Source organism: Mya arenaria, chromosome 3 (assembly GCF_026914265.1).
Source record: "Mya arenaria isolate MELC-2E11 chromosome 3, ASM2691426v1".
Taxonomy (NCBI): domain Eukaryota; kingdom Metazoa; phylum Mollusca; class Bivalvia; order Myida; family Myidae; genus Mya; species Mya arenaria.
In genome coordinates, this window is record NC_069124.1 from 74,597,204 (window position 1) to 74,619,884 (window position 22,681).

The following is a 22,681-nucleotide window of genomic DNA, read 5'->3' on the forward strand; positions in this document are numbered from 1 at the left end:
CAAGGGGTTATTTTAATTGACAATTCTTGCCATCATGCTGTCCCTTGCCCATCTGAAGGTGTCATAAGGGATATATTTCTTAATGTGGGTCACTAGGGGCCCAAAACTAGGAAACTAGGTTACTAGGTGAAATCTTTAAAAAAATAACAATCAAGATGTTATATATTTGGAGCTTTTGAAATAACATGCAGTGTAGGTGATCAGCAGGTATCTTAAAAAGTCATTTTATTCTTTATACTGTTATTACCTCAGACATATTTGAACTATCATTTTGAAATCGTTTAAATTCACGGGAAACCATTACAAATGCTACTTTATACACACAAATTATAATTCAAATTATTCCAAACAAACGCAAACTCATATCCAACATTCCATCTCTTAGCAGCCATAGTTCATGTTAATATAGGAATATTTCACCAACATTTCATTTTCATTCCATGAACTTTGATTAATCAGGCAAGGAATATCAATTCAACGAATTTGCTTGTTACAAATAAAATAATCATAGATAAAAGATGCCCAAAAGTAATGAAATGTTTGTCAATTTCAAATTTCTTTTTTTAAAATGGTTTTCATTGGCAAATCATTTTCTCGACGATTTATGGCCATAGGTTTCCTCATGTTCCCATAGAAACCACTGATTTCGCCCCGACTTATTTGGTTTGCATTCTTTGCCTGTGTTTAAAACCGCGTAATGGATTAAAATACAAAATTGATTCATCAAATTTGTCTTTATTATGTTCCTTAAATAATCTGTGCTAGGAAAGCAGCTTAAATTATAAGCGCAAAACATGCTCTTACTTGAAAACATATATCTTACGCAATATGATAGATATCATCAAGAAATGTTCAGTATAAATTCCTGAAATCTCATTTTATTCACACAATAACATAATAAAAACAAATGTATGTTCGAAGGCCCTTTATCGTGGTTCAAATAGAAATGAAGTAAATTGTATGAAAAGAACTTATTGGTTGAAACTCTTGATATATATATTAAGTGTTCATAAATTCATTGCGGATAATTAAGATATAAACTTTAAAATAAGGTTATTGCATAATCTTTCGAAGAAGAAGTTTAATGTATTTACTTGAAGGTTGAAGGATTGTCCTTTATTAAATTTAACGATTTTGAACATTTTTTTGTTAAATGTCTATCTTTGAAAAAAAAATACATGCTAAACATAAAGAAGTTTTTAATACGTGTGGAATAAAAAAATCAATAATGATTATATATAGAGATAAAAAACAATCCAAAAAATGTATCTGTAGACATTTTTATATGAACTCGAAAAACAATAAAATCATTTTAAAAATGTCATTGTGGTACTTAATATTTATCTGTTTGATATATAAACAAAAATGTGTATATATGGATGGTTTTGTTTAACAAACTACAAAATAATGTTTAAGGAACTTTCCAAAATATCTACCATTAAACGTTACAGCTCTTTGTATGAGGTACGGTTTCACATGCTGCTCTATACCAGAGTTGCCAGAGTAACCATAGTTACCAGAGTTGCCAGAGTTACCATAGTTACCAGAGTTAACAGAGTTACTATAGTTACCAGAGTTACCATAGTACCAGAGTTGCCAGAGTTACCATAGTTTCCAGAGTTACCAGAGTTAACAGAGTTACTATAGTTACCAGAGTTACCATAGTTACCAGAGTTGCCAGAGTTATCATAGTTACCAGAGTTACTATAGTTACCAGAGTTACCATAGTACCAGAGTTGCCAGAGTTACCATAGTACCAGAGTTACCAGAGTTACCATAGTACAAGAGTTTCCAGAGTTACCATAGTTACCAGAGTTAATAGAGTTACCAGAGTTACCATAGTACCAGAATTGCCAGAATTACCATAGTTACCAGAGTTAATAGAGTTACCAGAGTTACCATAGTACAAGAGTTTCCAGAGTTACCAGAGTTAATAGAGTTACCAGAGTTACCATAGTACCAGAGTTACCAGAGTTACCATAGTACAAGAGTTTCCAGAGTTACCATAGTTACCAGAGTTAATAGAGTTACCAGAGTTACCATAGTACCAGAGTTACCAGAGTTACCATAGTACAAGAGTTTCCAGAGTTACCATAGTTACCAGAGTTAATAGAGTTACCAGAGTTACCATAGTACCAGAGTTGCCAGAATTACCATAGTTACCAGAGTTAACAGAGTTACTATAGTTACCAGAGTTGGCAGAGTTTAATGGCAAATCGGCATGTTTGGCCATTCACAAACTATTTATGGCCAAAGGCACAAATGTATTATAATATAGCAATTAGGCCAAATAAAAAAATAGGTCTGTTTCAGGTTACCCGACCGACCCTATTTTTTCCCCGCCGACCCTAACCTATTTTTCCCTGAAATGAATGTAATTTGGGTACGAAAAGCATTTGTTACGAAATGTATGTACGTAAAGTTGACAATATTAGAGTTGGATTTCTGAATGTATTTACCGTAATTCACCTTAGAGTTCGGACACCTTAAAATAATTAATTTTTCGCTCTCCGAATTCAAAGAAAATAACCATTTTTACATTTTATCTACATGTATGGTAAACCTGCCTTTTTTCTTCATGTCTGCATTTTACCACTTATTAATTTATCCGTAGTTATCAATGGTTATTACGCCTATAAGTGTAACTCCTTCATCAAGTTAATTAAAATCCCATTCAACACCATTTTAAACATGCATTGAAATGAATAAACACCTTTTATCGGCTTCAGATCAAACACTCACATTGTGTTACGTCACATAACTCTCAGTTATACCCACGAGGATCTCATGGAGAGCATGGATATTGCTATGCAGGATTAATGTTTCTGAGTGGTGTTTTCGATTGTAACTTAAGTATTGCATTTCTAACTTTAATTCATCACATTAAATAGTTACCTGTATCATTGAATGTGTTGATATTTATTGTTCTATTGATGTTACAATGAGTATTACTGTACGATAATTGCTTCATAAAGTCTATATTAAAAGTGTGGTACAAGTTTCAAAGTTTATTGGCGGATCGTTTTACAAACATGTCATGTCTGTGTTTTCTTAATCTCTTGATTGCCTTGTTGTTTCTTTAATCCTCCATTAAATATATCACACATCCTTTTCAACAGGCAATAAATCGTTTAGGATGGGTAGTAACTAACTAACTTATCACAGTGATGTATTCGGTTAGGTAATCTAGCCAGGCATTGTAACGATAAAGATCAATAATATTTGTCTGTGAGACTTAGTAACTGTAAAAGTTACAATCGATGTCCTTTGGGTGTCCAAAAATTAGGTACCAATAATAAATTATTTTTGAAAATAATAATGGATGTCCGAATTTTTAGCTTGTCCGGACTCTAAGGTGAATTACGGGTAGTTTGTGCTTGTGTGGCAGGTATATTTCAATTCTTGAACTATATTTTCTTGTCAGATACAAATGTGTCAGATACTGACTTTTGGATTGATATGTCAGACTTAAGTGTGCAATTTCGGCAATAAAATCTGCATGTTACTTGTTCTTCAAATCTGAACCCCCAGGTCCTCTTGACAGCATTGAGGTTTCCTTGGCTTATATGGTAAATTTGCTGTCCCACTCGTCATGTAATTATGTTACAGGGAGGTTAGCATTCTACAGAGGCTGATTGAAAGCAAAAGGGTGCATAAAGAAAATTAAAACCGTTCCTGGAAAGTCTTAAATAAAAGCAGAGTGTTGTACCATAACTTAGTTGAAATCCAACCATCATTGTCAAAGTATTTAACCAGACAAATAAAGAATGTTTCCTTTGAAGCATGGAACATGTTTTAAAACTACTGATAAACTTGAAAATTGATGACTTTTATTTTTGTTACTTTCTGAGTCAACAGTTACTGAAATCAATATATCAAAAAAAAAAATAAAAAAAAATATTCCGACCTACCTACCCTATTTTTTGGCAGCGTTACCTGAAACGCACCTATTTTTTTATTTGGCCTTATGTAATGAAAAAAAAACCCATATCTATTTCGAAACGCAATTTCCTTGTAACATAAAAGAAAATATATCCAATAGAATCAGTTAAACTTCTAGCTTTTCTTGTCTCAATCTCATAGCACTATAATTATATATACTTTTGTCAAAATAAATAAGTTTATCTAACTATACACCTCACTCAATTAATTGAGCCGAAATCAACATCTATTCTTAGGAACATTCATCATTGCCTTCATTCTACCAACCAAATAAAAACAATCCAAAGCTGCGTCTGTACATAAACAACATACACACCCAGTTTTATGACTAACTAAAGCTAAATTAGTGTTCTTATCCACGATGGTACGACATACCATCGTACGATTAAGAACTTCAATATAATATTTAGTGTGTGCCACAATTTAAATTACGATTCATGCGTTGATTTGATGGCCCCATTGAGCGGGAACCACCTGCTTGACATCCGGCCTTTATGATTTGCTTTATTCTTATCCTTGAGGAAGCTTCCTACTGTGTCTTTATCTAAGACAAAAAAGGCTCTTGCCAAGCGGCCTGTTCCTGTAATTACTCATTTATAAGTAAATACACGCTTGAGATCTTGGTAAGACAAATACGATTTGTACGAAATCGTCTGCTTCCAATTTTTTTCGTTACAAAACTAATGAACATGTCAAGAACAGACTTCGTAACCAAAGGCATGCATCTTGATTATAAAGAGACAGGAAGAGAAATGGAGGAATGGGCCTGGTTGGAAGACAGTTATACGACCATCCAAACCCTTGATCTGTTCAAGGGACCAACATAATGTAAAAGTCGTCTCGCTGCGCTTTAATCTGTCGTGTGTCTGAATAAAGTATGTTCGTGCTTTCTGACTTAGTTAATGGCATAAAGATTAACGACCACAAGAAATCCACAAACCGAAGTCCACATTCACATCAAATACAAACAGTCAATTGGCCACCAAATTAAACCGAACAAGACCATACAGTACAGCATACAAACATGTACAAATGCAATAACTCGTCTCTACATCAGGACTAGGCAAACTTCTACAACATACGAGCATGCGCAATATGTTTCAATTAGTAAATAACTAGGTAACGTTATATTTTGTCTATAGTGTACGGGTAACATGGAAGGATTTCCTATCCCAAACTAGCTTAGTTCGTTTATTTGCTTAGGACATTCAACCTTTAATTAAGACGGGAAACTTCCTATTCTTAATTGTTTTAGTTAATTGTTAACTACAATAATGTAGGCCACTATGTAACTACATGAATAAAAAACTTTGATTTATCATTGTTAAAAAAAACAACGCATTAACAATTGCTTGGAAATAGAAAAAATAATTAGGCCGCCAGGCCGCTAGGCCGCTAGGCCGCTAGGGCGCTAACTTCACGCCACTAGGCCGCCAGTCCGCTAACTTCACGCCGCTAACTTCACGCCGCTAGGCCGCTAACTTCACGCCGCTAGGCCGCTACACCGCTCGGCCGCTAACTTCACGCCGCTAGGCCGCTAACTTCACGCCGCTAGGCCGCTAACTTCACGCCGCTAGGCCGCTAACTTCACGCCGCTAGGCCGCTAACATCACGCCGCTAGGCCGTTAGGCCGCTAACTTCACGCCGCTAGGCCGCTAGGCCGTTAACTTCACGCCGCTAGGCCGCTAACTTCACGCCGCTAGGCCGCTAACTTCACGCCGCTAGGCCGCTAGGCCGCTAACTTCACGCCGCTAGGCCGCTAGGTCGCTAACTTCACCCCGCTAGGCCGCTAGGCTGCTAGGCCGCTAACTTCACGTACATCGAGTGACTGGAACCATTGCATGCCATGTGTTCAGTTTTTTTAGTGCCAAAAGATCTCTTCGGAAAACGTTTAGGCCGATTTGGAACGTCCATTTTAAAGTCAAGCTTTAATGCGACGAGTTTGAAATAATACGTATTGCTGGCTATTTAATGACAATTCTATTTTAACGCCAAATCACAATTATCACAATGAACTACAGATTTTTTTTAATATTGCCTCTTCTTCCACTTACCCGTCTTTAATAATACGCTGACTGTTTTCATGCCATTCACACGCCTATTAGCTAGATTGTCACAGGTTTAATTATGACATGGTGACCTGTTTATTCAATATCGTGTCAGACTGGTATTGATCTATATGCTCGTAACTTTATTTAAAATACGACCATTAAGAAAATCGGTATCAAATATTCGCGGCCCCATTGCCGTTACTAGCCAAAATATTGGGACCGCGGTCGCGGCTCCTACGCGCCTGAGATGATGAATAAATTCGTAAGATGTTCTTCCCGAAAACAAGATGAAAAATAGATTTAGATTGAAAATGAACTTCTGTATTCAAATAATTTTTCATGATAAATACAAAATGATAACTAAACGCATGACTTGCTGGAATATTTCCAACTGAGCAATTATTTTTGCCTGTGTTTTAACGAACATGTGGAGTGATAAGTTTTTTGACTAACACATATAGAGCAATGATATATTACAGATATATAGTACAGAAAACTTCCGGTCGGTAATATGAAACCGGAAACAAGAAATAGCATGTGATAAAAAGCTTGGTAAAAAACATAAAATATGGACTAAGTTTTACGGCCACATTTTACACATTTTTGTAATTCGTAACTTTTTAATTACTACTTTATTTTGCAGGTGCCATATTTGACTGGGATGACAAGGAGGCGAAAACCGGGTTCCTCTCCGCCATTTCCTACTTTAACAAACGTAAAGAAGAAACGTTCCAACTCTCTGCCGTTGTTGACGTCATTGACGTCAGTGATAGCTACAACCTCGCTACATCAAGTACGTCCTGAATTCAACATTGTTTTATCTTGTTATTTTGACTGAACAGCCATCCTCTCAGTGTTCCATTAATTTGTCAAGAATATGCTTTTATATGTTCCCATTGTTGCAATTTTCCATATCTGCAGATGGGATTGTACAACCAATGATATGTCTGAGTTTCGTTTGTATCTTTATTTAATCATGCCAGACAGATAACTATCGCTTATTATTGGCACTGGATCCATTGCTTTCCCTCCTCGGCTATTACCGTGCCACAGTCGACGACAGACCATTTAATAACAGATTTACTCTGTCAGAGAGCGTATAGGACACAAATACATAAAATACTAATATTTCATGACACATATAACATCCCGGAAATGTGATTGCCACCAAACATGGGTCTGCTGGGAACAATTCTTGTCGACATGGCGATTTGCGAATGTGAATAATCTCCCAAAACGCGAGAAATGACTCGATAGGAAGTTATGTCTGCCTCATCTCAAATAAATGATTGTCCGAGGTATTTGTTTATGTCGGGAAACATCTATTTCCTTTCTTAAATATTACTGTAGGCTTAACCTAATTCATAAGTACTCATATGGCACGTTCGATTCAATGTGTCTTTAATTGAGTATTATCCTGTATTGTATTTTCTATAGTTTATTAAACATATGCGTGATGTCTGTGTGTGCGCACGTGCGTGTGTGCGTACGTGCGTGTGTGCCATACCTATTATACAGTTCTAAAACGCTGATACTAATAGGCTGTTATTAAGGATATGTTTGAGTTTATATTCTAGAAATCACAAGCATTAAAACAACATAAAACAGCATATTTCTTATCTGAAAAGCGTTCAGTGTCCGGTTATCTTTAAGAATGTAATGTTCAATATTTGTGCTATAAAATCCAATTATAGACCATAAAATATCCCATTGCCATGTATTGCCTTGACGCCGTATAATCCATTTTATATTACTATTGCCAGAGATTTTAAAAACCCAATCTCCAGGGAAATCATCTGTGTAGTCTGAAAGGTTCCCTCTTTTAGCCATCAGCTTTTGATTTTGGAGAAACGTAACTTTATTAAATGCGTTCAATTTGGTATTTTCCCCGACTGTCTGCAGTAGAATCTCATGAATGTCAAGCGTACTGGTGCATTAATGTTGGTCTTATTATACAATGAGCATTACATTCGCATGCTATCTGAGTTGTGATCAGCAAGTTAATGTGTATTATCTACCCCTGAAAGGATTTCTTTGCCCGATTTTTTTTTAGTTTTTTCGACAAAATGGTAACAATTGTCAGAGATGAATACTCAGTATACCCTTTCTTATAGAATCATTTATCGTATACTTTTGATTCCTAATCTCAATTAAATAAACTTATTTATGAAGCAAAAATATTAAATATTACACTTCAACATTGTGTTACAACTGTTTTCTTTTCGCGACATCAAAAATAAGTTGCATAATGGTCTAATGTCAACCAACCGAACAATGATAATTCAGCTTTTTTATTCATATTGGTAATAAATCGATTTTTAAGGATTTAAAAAACATTATCTATATGGCTCCGGCAAATTGCATTGATTTCATTTGAATCTATTTGTTTATCAAAGCCGTCGCTAGCATCATTAAGAAATGATGAATTTGTTATGAGTTTGGTTTCATCATACTGTGGAGGAGTTAGTACTGCAATCAGTAAATTAATTTACCGGATATGCCAATATCTGGTCGTTAAGTACTTCAAGTAAATACTATAAGTGGTATCATTTTGGGGGTAAAACTATATTGTTTTCACATGTACGCTGTCTACGAGGTTTACAGGTTTACGTTTGCTCTTAATAAAGCTAATCTAATTTAGCTCGTTTGCGAAGATAGCTGATATGGATCGCCCAGGAGTCTGTTTTCTAGGTAGAAACCAGTACTGCTTTCCTTTCTGAAAGGCCATAGGGGTTGAATCCATGACCTCATGGGTGAGAGGCAGAGACATATACCACTAGACCACTAGAGCACTCTCAATCATTTTGTTCTCTCACGTTTTCATAGCTGTAGGGACAAGCGAGCGAAAATCAGTTTACCCCCACCCAATGCCTCCTCCCGTTAAACCCTTGGTTTCGGGGAGGGGATATTATTTTGGCCTTGTCCGTCCGTCCCTCCGTCCGTTTTCCCCCCTGAACTATATCTTGGTAGAGTTGGTCAGATAATGTTTAAACCTGGTTAGATTGTCTCCCTATATAAATCCTCGACCGCTTGGTAAAATGGGTCACATGGGGTGAGAAAATAGGTCACTAGGTCAAATCTGGGGTAAAAAACTAGGTTATTAGTCAAATCTTAATGCTACACTATATTCAATATTATTTTATTTAATCAGTTGCAAATAAATTCACATCTCATTTCCAATGCTTATAAGAGTCCATCACTCTGCAGCCGTATTGCATGTTTTGGTTGGAATATTTCACTAAACACGTAATTTTAATGTCACCTACTTTGCCAAATTTGGAGAGGGATATTAATTCAACAAATTTGTGTGTGATACAGAACATCAAGCACGCAAATATAACCATAGGCTTTTAATGGTAGATCACATGATGACTTTCAAATGCTAGTTTCATTGGAACAAAGGTTGATTGACCAAAACAAGGGGTTTTATACACGTTTCTTTGATATTTAAAATTGATAAATTATTATTATGATAGAGATATTCAAACATTACATACAGAAAATTAAGCGTATATAACTTGTATATAAATACTGGTATGTGAAATAGAAGAATGAACGAAGCTGTTGGAAGAAAGAAACAAAGAATACCGTTTTGTTCTTCTGTTATTTTCTCTAGAGCTGTCAAACCATATCGACGGTTTTCGACTTTAGGCCAGCCAGGTCAATTATATCGCGATCCACTTGTCACATCAATTAGGCAACCTATCAAAGACTGGGCTCGGCTTTCTTGATCAAGTTAATGTAATGCATTTGAGTAATCAAGAACGTCCGCGTGTAGTTGTATCAACATTTCGTTTGTTCATAACTCTTTATTTAAGCCGAATCACTAACCTGGAAGACATTTGGTGACACATGTGTGGTATACTATTATAGGGGTTATCAGTGGCAAGGATTTTTTTCTTTAATTTTAATTGATTTGATTGATTTATACTGAAAATGTAGGGCATTGCGCAAAATGAACCGCTAATAATGAGGAAGATCAGCGCCCTCCTGCCTGTAACATTCGAATGGAAGTGATGTTGCAGTATCAAGAGATAGAACCGAAGGCGCATCACTTTTGACTCTCCCAGCAGGAATGTTTAAAAGAATGTTCAAATAAAGATGAAAATAAAATTCTCAATATTGAGCACTCTATCATAAAATAAAAACTCAATCTTCACAAGGGCAACACGCCTGGGTAACGCTCAGTTAGTAGATAGTCTTATGGTATGTGTGTCTGCTGCTGTTGTACAGAATAAAGACATCTGGTGTGTATAGTGGCATACTACGTTATAGTATACTCACTATATCATTTTCACCATTTATTGGGCCGAATTTAGAACAAAAACAAAGCTGGTTGAGAGCTCTAAGCCCTAAATCGATCAACCCAGAAAATAATCCTGTTTAAACACCATTCAGAATCAAATGTATACAAAATACTTAATATATACTATTTATAAACATATTGTAATTAAACTAATACTTAATAAGGATATGTATAAAAATATAAATCATTACAAGTTTAAAAAGAAATCGCAATAATGTGACTCAACTGATCAAATGTGATAAAAATCATACACGTTCACAAAGTATTCAGTTTGAAATAATATCAATAAAACAATGAGAATCGCAGTGACGTGTTCAAGAATGAAGAAAGCGTCAACAAACCAAAAAAAGAACCGGCCCCGTCCACGGCTGTCTGTTCGCGAAAGTTATTCGTGTTTTGATTTCTTCCGAATCTTCCTTTGAATTGAGAGAGCAAATTTTAGAAACGACATCGCAAAATGATAGCGATAGGATACTTTTTCGGATAGATGATTTTGTTTTTTTAGGATCCACAACGAAGATCAGCTTCTCATATTCAGACGAAGAATTGCTGTTTTGCTGTGGTGGCCGCCAACATCTTGTTCCAAACAACTGCAATTTGAAATTATGAGGATTCTATTTGGCTTATAAAATACTCAATCATTCTTGTGTTCAAATGAATGTTTATGCGGAAAATTACAGAAACAAGCTCAGTAGCAAAAAGTTTAAACATAAACCCGGTTTAATGGCACTGGGTAAACGCCAAAGACATAGAATATAAAAACAAAACATCACAAACAAGAAACATGGAAGAACAGCACAAAACTCCACAAACAGCACATTGCATACATACTACGATGATGCAGTGGAAGATGGGTAAATTGTGTTATGAATAAACAAGGAAATATTTGTTGAATAATTAGTTGAACATGTTAATATAAAAAAAAACATGCTGAAACAAGCAGATACATGATCAACATAAAAACGATATTGCACATATTTTTTTAAAAGAAATTGTAAACAACCAAGCCTGGTCTACACTCTTGAAAGCGACCCGTCTTCAAGCGAATCAGACTGATCTCTGACAGTGAGGAATCATTGAATACCCATGTTGTCATGAAACAAACCTTTACACTAGGGAAAATGTTTTAAATCCAATGTCAATTCACATTTGTTTTCCTTACACTTTCGACCTTTACAATGTTCATTCAGTAAATGGCGAGTGTAATTTGATCATGTATTCATGCCCTGTTTAGTATTAAAGTGGTAAAGTTATTTTTGGAACAATATATAGACGCATTATTAAAAGTTCATTGATTAATGTTCATAAAATGTTTGCTGATAAAAAAGCTCTTGAAGAAATATTTCTCAACGAGTCGGATATAGAAATGACAGCTACGTCATCAGCGATCAAAACATTGGGTAAGGGGTGTCCATAGGTAGCTGTGTAGCAAAGGTTTTTTTGAAAAAGGGTTATTTAGAAAAATAAAATAAATGCCAATAAAAAACTCCGAAAACAACCATGAAAGCAACGGAAGATTATTCGCCAATCATGAGAATATGTTTTTCTCTGACACTCGTGAAATAGAATACAATCTACTATAAAATCAACTATTATTCTCTATAAATATTGCTTTCTTGTTCATAATAGGCGATACAAGAAAGACCATTGATGCAAAGCATCAATGGGCGCCGTTTAATAGTTTATGCATTTGTTATATGTTGAAAAACAAGGAATGTCAAGGCCAACAAGCATATTATGGTGCATCGAACCGCATCTGTGAAATTCTCAAAATATTTGTAGTATTCTGCTTGACAACATAGGCAAAAGCATTGAAGAGTTTCAAGTTTCAAGTTGAACATTTCATAAGGGGTGGGGTACATAAAGGAACACGACAGAATTAGGGTGCTTGTGCACTGCACTTTTTGTCATGGCCACCTACTCATATACCAAGTTTTATTTCATTACTATAAGTAGTTTTAAAGTAATGCTCTGGTCAAGAAAAAGCGGCAAAGGGCAATAATTATGTAATTAGCTTAAAAACAGCTATAGTCATTGTGCACTGCACTTCCTCTCGTTGTGCTAAATACCATTGAATGATGTTTAATGAAATTCCTAAAAAGTAGTTTTTTAGTTATGCTCCAGACAGGAAAAGATACAAAGGGAATAACTCTTGCAATACGCTGAAATAGAGTTATTGTTCATGTACACTGCAGTTCTAATCATATAGGGGGAGGGGGCAACGTCACCATGCTGGAATGACAACTTGTAGGGAAGAATAAGTTACCTCATTCATCATGAAGAAGTGATATGAAATAACAATTTAACATTTTTTGTAGTACTTTAATAAACATCATCATTTCGTCTAAAAGTTGCAAACATAATTATTGAACTGTTATATAAAAAGTGAACATTGTTTACTAGATAAAATGCATTTATAACATAACATGCCTTGTTTTAAGCTGTTTAATAATACTAAAATGTAATGTAAAATTGCATAAAAATCTGGTCAATGGAGTTATAATGTTAACTTCTTCATTTACATAGTAAAGAAGAGTTGAAAATGGATGTTTTTAGTTGATATTAACACAAAAACAGCATGTGTCTTATTGGACAATGGCAAAATTTTCAAATATGATAAAAAATAACGCATTGAAACTGAATATGTATCAGACTATGTATGAAAGAAATAATACTGTTTCTATTTTTCACAAAGGTTTTGAAATAAAACAATGCACATATAAGCATAAAAAGGCCAAATATGCAAAAAAATAATAGTAAAGAATGTGTGAAAGTGATACTGAACACTTAAAATAATTTCTTTGTGCATTAAATGAATATATACCAGAAAAGCAATACTAAATCAAGTCCAAAATGTATAATAACATGAAGAACACCCCTTTATGAATATCTTCATAACAAATCAGAGTACATGTAAACAATAATCATTTATATCATAAGTATCAAATGTGTCTAGTTTAAAGTGTGTTTTCATTTGCATTATATTACATTGTAATATATATATATATATATATACCAGAAAAGCAATTATAAAAATCCTTTAATGTATAAGAAACTGAAGACAATAAAGAATAACACCCATTTATGAATATCTCCAAAACAAATCAGAGGTCAACTAAACAATAATCATTCATGTAATTAGTATCAAATGTCTCTAGTTTTTGTGTATCTGTTCATTATCTTTAAATGAGCATCTTTAAAGTGAAACTCTTATTTGAAATCAATACATATAATTGTATTTATAACACACATCAAATTGAATGATAAAACAATAACTACTTACTACTTACTAAATAATGCATTTACTGAAATATGTTTTTCTGATAACAAGCTTGTGTTTATAATAGAAGAAAGCATGACAAATATAAAATGATTGGTGATTGCTAAAAGATTTACTGTGGTCTACTATAGTATCACAAGGCAGAAATACCATGTTTTATGTTCATTCTTATTAGCAAATTGAACTCAAGATCCTTCATTAGAAACATTGTTGTTGACATCTATCAACCCAGTTAAAAAAAAATCAAAACAATAATACAATAATATTAATTGTGATAAGTCTTATTTGGGAGTAAGAGTGCATCTTTAAAAATAGTGTGTGTGTTTTTTTTTCACTTAAATATGTAACAATTCAATTTGACAAATGAGACAAAAGTTAGGAAATAGAAGTAGTAATTGTACACAATACAAAACAACAAAAAAAATTGACAAAGCTCAATATAACAGGAAATCTATATGAAAACACAAATCCTTAAAGGCCATAATTATTTAAACTGAATTAAGGTATAAGTAATACATACTTTTATAAAGCTTTTACCGACAACATAGTTATTATCATGGTACACTATGGGACTTTTATCCAAATTTTGAAGATTTTTTACCGTGAATTAAAAATATTTTGTCTATATTTGATTTTTTTTTTCACATTATCAGAGATTATGAAATAAACACAACAGTGTCTGGTAAAATAAACTTCAGTTAACAGAAAAATTAAGTTCAACCGAACATATTATTGATACACATGGAAAACAAATCATTTTGATTGATCTTGTGAGTCTTCGGAACAGAGCAGTATTTCGATGTTTGAAAATATATAGCAGTTTTATAAATTCATAAAAAATAGTTAATAATAAGACAACCTGCTGAAATCATTTTAAATATTTTCTATGATGTCTAATGAACAATTCAAAAGACAATTTATGATAGTTTACCGTTCAGTTTTGAAGAAAATATACATAATGTCATGTAACTATACATTTTTATAACTAATAAAATGCTTAAAAATCAACCTTTTTCTTGTAAAAATTGATAAAGCTTAATTGGACTTATTCATAGAATGTAATCATTCAAATAAATGAATTTTACTTATGATCCTAACTCAGAATTCAGATTTAAAAACAATGAATGTACTTTTAAATTAAAATATGTAAAGAAACAAGAACACTAAGTAGGCGGTAATGCCCCTCCAAAAATGTCAGAGTAAAAGTTCTCAACTAATGTCTTTTTAATATTATAACATGTAAACAGTCTCTGTTGGTAATCGATGTCTATTTGTTTTATTTAGTCAATGGTATTCTAACATTTAGAATTTTTCACAATAATTCTTCACTCTTAAACATTTGAAGTTTGGTTTGTTTCCATGCGTTTGTACTTGTAGTGTGTGCACAGATAATAATTACTCAATACTGAGTCAATGTTGATTTGGTTTTCATGCCCCTTCAGGTTCTTTACCCATCTAGAATGTTTAGTGCTGTAAAAGAAAAAAGAGGGTAGTTTCTAACTAATTTGTATAGATAATAATACTGCCATACATATACCAAATAAAATATAAACAGTTTAATATTTCTCAACATTATTTAAAAACAACAACAATAAGCTGATACATACATGTATATAATATAAAGAAAATTACTAAATTTATCAATTAAATTCATCATCACCACCACCATCACCATCACCACCACCACCACTGGATTATTGAATACAGTGAGTTTATAAAACAACAAACACCAACTCAAATATGTTTTATATGAAATACTCACATCATCTCTATCAGATGTGACTGCCTTGTGGATAGACATGGATGTCAAATCTGTCTCAATGATCCAACAAAGTATTTAATGCAGGCTGAAATTCTTCATATAATAGTAATATTCAGTCATTTTCCTGCCTGAAAGAAATTAGACTTCTGATTATTAACCAACAGAAACTACAACCGTAAAACACAAATGCACATGTATTAATTATACATTCTGCACTAATATCCGTTTTAGCCAAGATTAAGGGTTGGTAGGCACAAATGTGTAGTTGTTGTGCATATGGTTGATAATGATTCACAACAGTATGGCGTTCAACGAGACCTACACCAAGCAAATGAGTGTCGCTTGTGTCCAAGCTGTCGTGGCTTCCAGCCCGAAACCATGTACATCTTTCAATACAGGTTTATTTTGAAAATATGCAGTTTGTAAACAAATAATGGGTATTTTTAAGTCTAATATTTTTCAAGATAAAACAATCAAATAAAAGATTACATACTCATATCATATACATAAATGATGTACATAAGTACATTTAAAAATATGTAACATGTACATAATGCACCAGTCAATTGTAACCACGGCACCCAGGGCTGGGGATATGCCGGGGATAGCCGGGGAAATGGGCTGTGTTTTTACCTTTCAGGTGGCCTCGCAGTGCGGAGTGAATGTGGTGGTTTTGTCTTTGAGCAAAATATAGCATGGAATATGCCTTACCTAGGATCCCTGGGGTACGGGGGCATATGGCGAGGATTTGACCATCAGTTCGTCCCCGCAGGACGAGGATTTTACCCGGGGTTGGCTGGACCGAAAGTCAAAGTCCCAGCTATTCCTCGGACCTGGTGGGGGGGGGGGGGCAAATAAAAATGATTTAAGAATTCCAAAGATAAATTTTTGAACACAAAAACGTACACAACTACTTAAGGATACTTACATGAATAGCCCTTTGATACGAATATCCCATGCTGATTGTTGACATTAGTTTTTTCGACAGAAAATCTCCTCTTACGCGTATAATTTACTTATAATCCATGTTTTACTGTAATGACTCAAATTGTTAGATGTATCGTAATCAACTGTCAGTGTGCACTTTTAGTGTTTACTTATTTAAAACGTATATTCATGAGAAAACTTCACCGAGTTTCCAACTATTAATCGACGATGTAGAAATTCCATTATTGAACTATGAATAGCGGGGAAATACCTTCTGGTTCTAAAAATAGCAACATCCGGATATGTGTAGTAGTCTAAATATAAAACAACTCGGGGGCAATCGTAATAAAATTTTACTAATGTCAACTTCAACACATTAACAAATAAAGTTAGGTGAACATTTAATTCCAATATCGATTAAATTAAAGAAAACAGCTTACTTCATGGTTTATTAATGCCGTAAACATAACAAAACAACATAAAACATAATTATTTCCATTCACATAATTACCGGTCCACACATTTTACATTTCATTCGGAACTCCGAATGTTTACATTTCCGGCACATGATATTACAGGTAACCAATCGGAAAACGTAAACGAATCGGGAACAGTTATTAAACTTATTTGTCGTTCTTCCGATATAATGTTTTGAAGACAAATTGAAGACAATCTATTCAACCATAAATAGCATTTTTAACACCCATGCAATCGCCATCCATTTGCATATTTTAATCATAATAAAATAACAGTAAAACCCAACTGTCAATCAACTTAAAAACCGCTCCTACCACTTACTAAAATACATTCCCATTCCATAATAGGCGCGCACTTCAGTGCGGCGCCAATCAAATTTAGTTTTTATATGAATTCACTTCAGCTCCCTATATAGGCATTTTTGTTTAAATCTAACCAAATTTACCATTCATACTCCTTTCTTAGTTAAATATACAAGCATTTAGTACGAGTATTGATGTGTTTGAACTAAATGAAAAAGGAAAGAGAGAGATATTTAAACCAGCATATTGATAAAAGATAAATCAGATGCCATATTAATATGCAATATGTATAATATTATATTATATATTAATTCATGATAAATCAGATGACATGGTTAATTAATTTGGCAGCAAATGAATGAAACATATTTATATATGTAATATAACTCAGAACATAATGTATTACTTACTGTACTAGTATAAATGAGTGTCCAATTTGCCGAACGCTCGCTGCTTCCAGCTTCAGGATATCGATCGTCTGCTATTTTACGAAATACAGAAAATGCTAATAATTTAATCTAATCTTAACAACAAATCTTTGAAGGTAGTCTGGACGCATTTTAGATACCAGACATCTCGAGGGACGCTTTGACATTATTGGTTACACACATTCATCTCAATAATAGTTAGGATTCAATTATTTTTAGATGTTCTAATATTTAGAGCGAACGGCGTTCGCAAATTCGTGACTAATCAAAGCGCTGCTAGAACTGGTGTATTCACTGCTTTGCGACTGGGTAGAATGTGACCTAATTGTACCATTCATGTATATTATAAAGGCAGCTGCACTGATACTCTTAAACTAAATGATTTCGAATAGCATAAGAAACGCTTTTCAACAACATACTTCTAAAGGTAAAGTTACCTTTGTGTTTGTGTATTAGTCGTTGAGGCCGTGTGTTTTTTGTCAGTTTTGTAATATTTCCTGGACTTGGATTCATTCCCCACTAAAACCAGAATATATTTTTTATACTTCAAGTGTATTTTGTTCTGCAACTTCGGTATCGATGTGTAGAATAGTTATAATAGAAGTGCTTTCAGATGCATAAACGAGAAAATGCATAAGGTGTGTGTCCCTTTAAAGCAGTAGCATATCCACCTGACCATTCGGCCTTAGCCAACTTCATTTGTGTTGTTTAGGAACTGTATTTGCTTCTTAACAGTTCATGTGCACGTGTACGTTTTTAAGATAGAATCGTACACATAAACAGTCAAACATAATCAGATATGATTTTCCCAATAATATTTTTAAATGGCAAATATTTTATAACATACATTTCCTTGTGTAAGGGAATGAATTAAATATTTATTCTTTTCATGGATTATAGTATAAAGGTATATGTAGGAATAGTATATCAATAGTGGTCTTAATGATGTACCATCAACAGGATATTTTTGTTCTGACTATAATGTCCTAAAATTTGAAAACTGTTATAACAACACAAGAAAATCACGTTGTAAAAGCACACAGTACAGCTCAACCGCATAGAAACAACTCTTGTACACATTATTATGTTTTGTGCACGTAAAACGTTTACGTTTGACATTTTGAGTAAAACTTTGAACCATTTGTTTAGTGTTTATTTGGGATAATTAACTTTGTTTGCATAAGTTTATAAGTTGCTTCCTATTATCCACCATGTTCAAAGATACAAGTTAGTCAATATATATAACGCGCTAGTATTAATACAGATGTTTGAAACCAAAGAATTCCACGTCTAGCTATATCATGCTCTGTATACCACTTCATTTGTTGCGTAGTAGACTTTGTTGGTGTCTAAGCATGTTTCGTCAAGAACCAAACGCGATTCTGAAATACGGCCAACAATCTATTTACTGCTAACGCAGTGAAAACAAATCAGAAAATAAATGAAAAATCCCTAGCATGAGCCTAATTTCAAAATATGTATAAAATACTTTCAGAGTAATTGGTCTTAATCGTATATGAACAATACGAGAAAAAGATTGAATTACTTCTTATCGAAAATCTGAAGTGACTTTTGTTGTTTATTCACTTTTTAAACAATAGTAATTGCTACCTCAATAAGTATATTAAACCATTAACTTATGGTATATATTGTATGCTAATAAACCTCTGAATGAATGCACAGTCACATTGAAATCTTGCTGTAGAGTTATTTACAGTCCTATTACGGCCCAAGTCTATTTCGTAGAGAAAACATGACATTCATAAAGGTATGACCTGCAATAGATTGTGACGGCATTGTTTTCATCAGAATTGTGATCTAATTGGATTTATAAGCGGTACATCATGTAACCAATGGCATACGACCACGATGTTATCAGTGTAACGGTCCGCAGTAATCGGCGGATGTGCATCCATAGTATAATATTCCGTTACAGACGGAAATACGTTCATAATAAGTATGTTTACTTGGTTGGTTATTTGCAAATTAGCAAAGCCCGGGCTCTGTGTGGATTGAGAATTTACTGTATATAAAGACCAGCTGACCCGTTCAGGGTCGAGCATGCTTTTCTCTGAAGGGATCTTTTTGGTGTTTGTTTGACGTCGCACGTTACTAATGGTGGCAGCGGTTGGATGTTAACGGAGTTACCTTACCCTTGAGTTTCCCAGGCCAAGACTCGGACGAGTCTTCTCGGAAGGGAAAGTAATGTTACGGTCCGCTGAAGATGGCGGATGTGCTTTCATAGTATCCCATTCCGTTATAGTCTTTAAGTACGTTCATAGTATGTTTGTTTACTTGGTTGGTAATATGCAAATAAGCAAAGCCCGGGCTCTGTGTGGATTTAGAATTTACTGTATACAAAGACCAGCGGACCCCTTCAGGGTCGAGCATGCTTTTCTCTGAAGGGATCTGTTGGTGTTTGCTTGACGTCGCACGTTACATCAGTATCACTTACTATTTTAAACAAACGTGTATTGTCCATAACCTTTCTTAAAAATATCTAATCAGATACAGAATCTTTCATTTTTTAATCATGATGAAAACAAAAAATGTTATTATGATGATTGATCGCTTTTCCGTGTGTTAATTGCAAACTTCACAGGAGCGTTTTCCATGGAATTTTATTAATAAACGAATTATTGCGATCAATCCTCATTAAAAAATTCAACAACACAATTTAACCTGCTTTGTGCTACCAAACACATTCATATTTTAGCTACTTGGCGTTTTCTTGCATTTTCTGGATCATTATTGAAGGCTTCAAAATTCAACTTAAAATTCCCTGAAAAAAAGATGGATGAATTGTTTCAAACAAAAACACTACACAAGGGATGATGCTAGCGTTAAACACGCTTATCTGCAGATAACTAATTCAATATCATGTTGAAACATTCCTCAGATGAAATCTAAGCACACCCTAAGGGGTTGTATTTGTCTTTTAAGTTTCGTGTTTGGTTTCTCGGAATGTGGCATGTGTTAAATGTATAAATCATATTTCAACACATATATAGAAGCATAAGAGATATGAGGTATGATTTATTTATTTATTTGTGTGTTAGTTTTACAATTCATCTTACATGTAAGAGCAGAATCACTGATGAATATCATGACATTATTCTTGAACAACCCTCGCATATAATATGTTATACGTGTTATATTTCTTTGTTGAATAGCAAGTCTTTAATCATCAGATTAACACCAAGAATAAATGTTGTTGAAAATACTCGTATTAATATCCACCTCATTACTACTGACGACGTAAATCTCGTTTACATGGATTACGAATTGTAAACTTCAACAGGCACCCTTGTTTCCGATAATGTTTAATACTATCAGAGTTGCAAACGTTTTGATTTCTGTACCAACTGTCAATGCAGTAAGAGTATCGTTTGCATGAAAGTCTATTTAGATCCGCTCTAATTAATGCATTATATTAGTTGAAAATCATTCAGAATCCCCAGGCTTCCATGAAAACGGAGAACGAGAACATTCGACGTATATTCCTCTGACAGCTTCAAATCCTCCAAAATAGCCGAAATGAATGTGCATGTAAGTACTATTCTGTTAATGAACATATAAGACAAATAAATAAAACTGAAAATGCATTTTTAAGAATTTTGCGTAAATGTCTGAGAACCAGTGATATACGACTGCTGAAAAAAGATCAGATCGCAGTTTTTCATATTTAAGTTCTAAAATTGATGTTTTATGCCGAAAAACTCATTTTTCTTAAAGCGTTAGAAACGCTTTTTGCCATAAAACTTCAATTTTCGAACGTAAATATACAAATGTGTGATCTGATCTTTAAGAAAACTGAATTAAACAAGAATTATATCTTTAATATATCACTTACCGGAAACATTATCATTTATCATGGCGTTTTAAGCTGCATATAAAACGCAAACGGGAGGAGGCATCAAATATTTTTGAGAATTATTCATTTCAGACTCCATCAATGTCATGCTGCGTGTGGGTTACTGCGTACAGTTTGACTGTTCAGTATTCACAAGCCAAGCAGTGTATGCATACATTTAGTCTTACCAGCTCCAAATTCAAACGCAATGTCGCGTAAATAATATAAGAAAATTACGCGTATTGAGCCGAAATATGAACACGAAACTAGAATTAGAATTTGTTTATTAAGGCATGAAATGTGATAAACCAGAACCATCTCTATGATACTATTTATAACTTACAGTGCCTTATTGAAAATTATAATGACTTTTTAATTCAACCGTAGCTTATCAGCAATCACAATTGGCTGGCTGTTGTCCAAACATTAGGTCAGATGACACCGATCAAATAATTCAGTTTGAAAAGAACCATTTGTCAAAATTGAAAGTAGGTCAAGAACATATAATTCCACGGGTAAACTTTCCATCATTCGTCAGTCTTTGAACGTTCCGTCAATTACGTGAAAGCAATATTTGCACAAATATAATTACCGTTCTCCTGTTTTATGTTCATTGCGGCTAGCTGAGAAAATATAGCACTTGATTCAATTTTGGAATTTACACATCAGCGGGGAAATTATGACACTAATGGTGTAACACAATTCCAACAGAAGCACGTCTTAGTCATGTTAATGAGAGTCGTCATGGTTGTCTGGACGTTTCTTGAGAAGAAAATGCTACTAGGATGTTACCTCCGCAAACACAGAGTCCGTATTCCATAACGCTTTGAGCCTCAGTTTGAGACTAAGACTCAGATAAGCGATTTTTAAAAAGTTACGTAGTATCTTATATATCATAATTTCTGACAAAAGATATGTAAATGTCGGAAAAACATGTAATTTTAAACGTATGCAGCATTTATTTTCACCTGGTATTGCTCTTCCAATAGCAACAACATATTGAAGACTTGCAGGTTTGAGACTTAAGACTCAAACTGAGACTCAAGGGTGTAGTGACTATGGAGCCAGAGCTTTTTATCCATGACACTCTATAGAAAAGTTAAACAAACTCTCTGTAATCGAATGAAATACAAAATACATTTTTCTCGTACCACCGTTTTCTTCATGAGAAAATAACCCTTCGTTAACTGCTCACTACAATGAAATATAAAAACAGTACAGAACAGAACGGATAGTTCATTAAGACTTGCATCATTTATTCTTCTTCATAACCATATAAGTAATGAACAAAGTATACAAAATGTGAGATATAAAGTAGTAGTATGCGAATATAAGTATTATGATCAAGTAATG

The 22,681-nt window shown here is 33.9% G+C and overlaps 1 protein-coding gene across 1 annotated transcript in view; it reads left to right on the forward strand.

Annotated features, from left to right (window-relative positions):
* Window positions 1-22,681, forward strand: part of LOC128226268 (glutamate receptor 2-like) — a 94,123-nt gene that overhangs the window by 32,568 nt on the left and 38,874 nt on the right. The window contains exon 2 of the mRNA XM_052936150.1: window positions 6,637-6,786. Coding sequence (XP_052792110.1) covers window positions 6,637-6,786 — 150 coding nt within the window. The remainder of the gene's footprint in view (window positions 1-6,636; window positions 6,787-22,681) is intronic.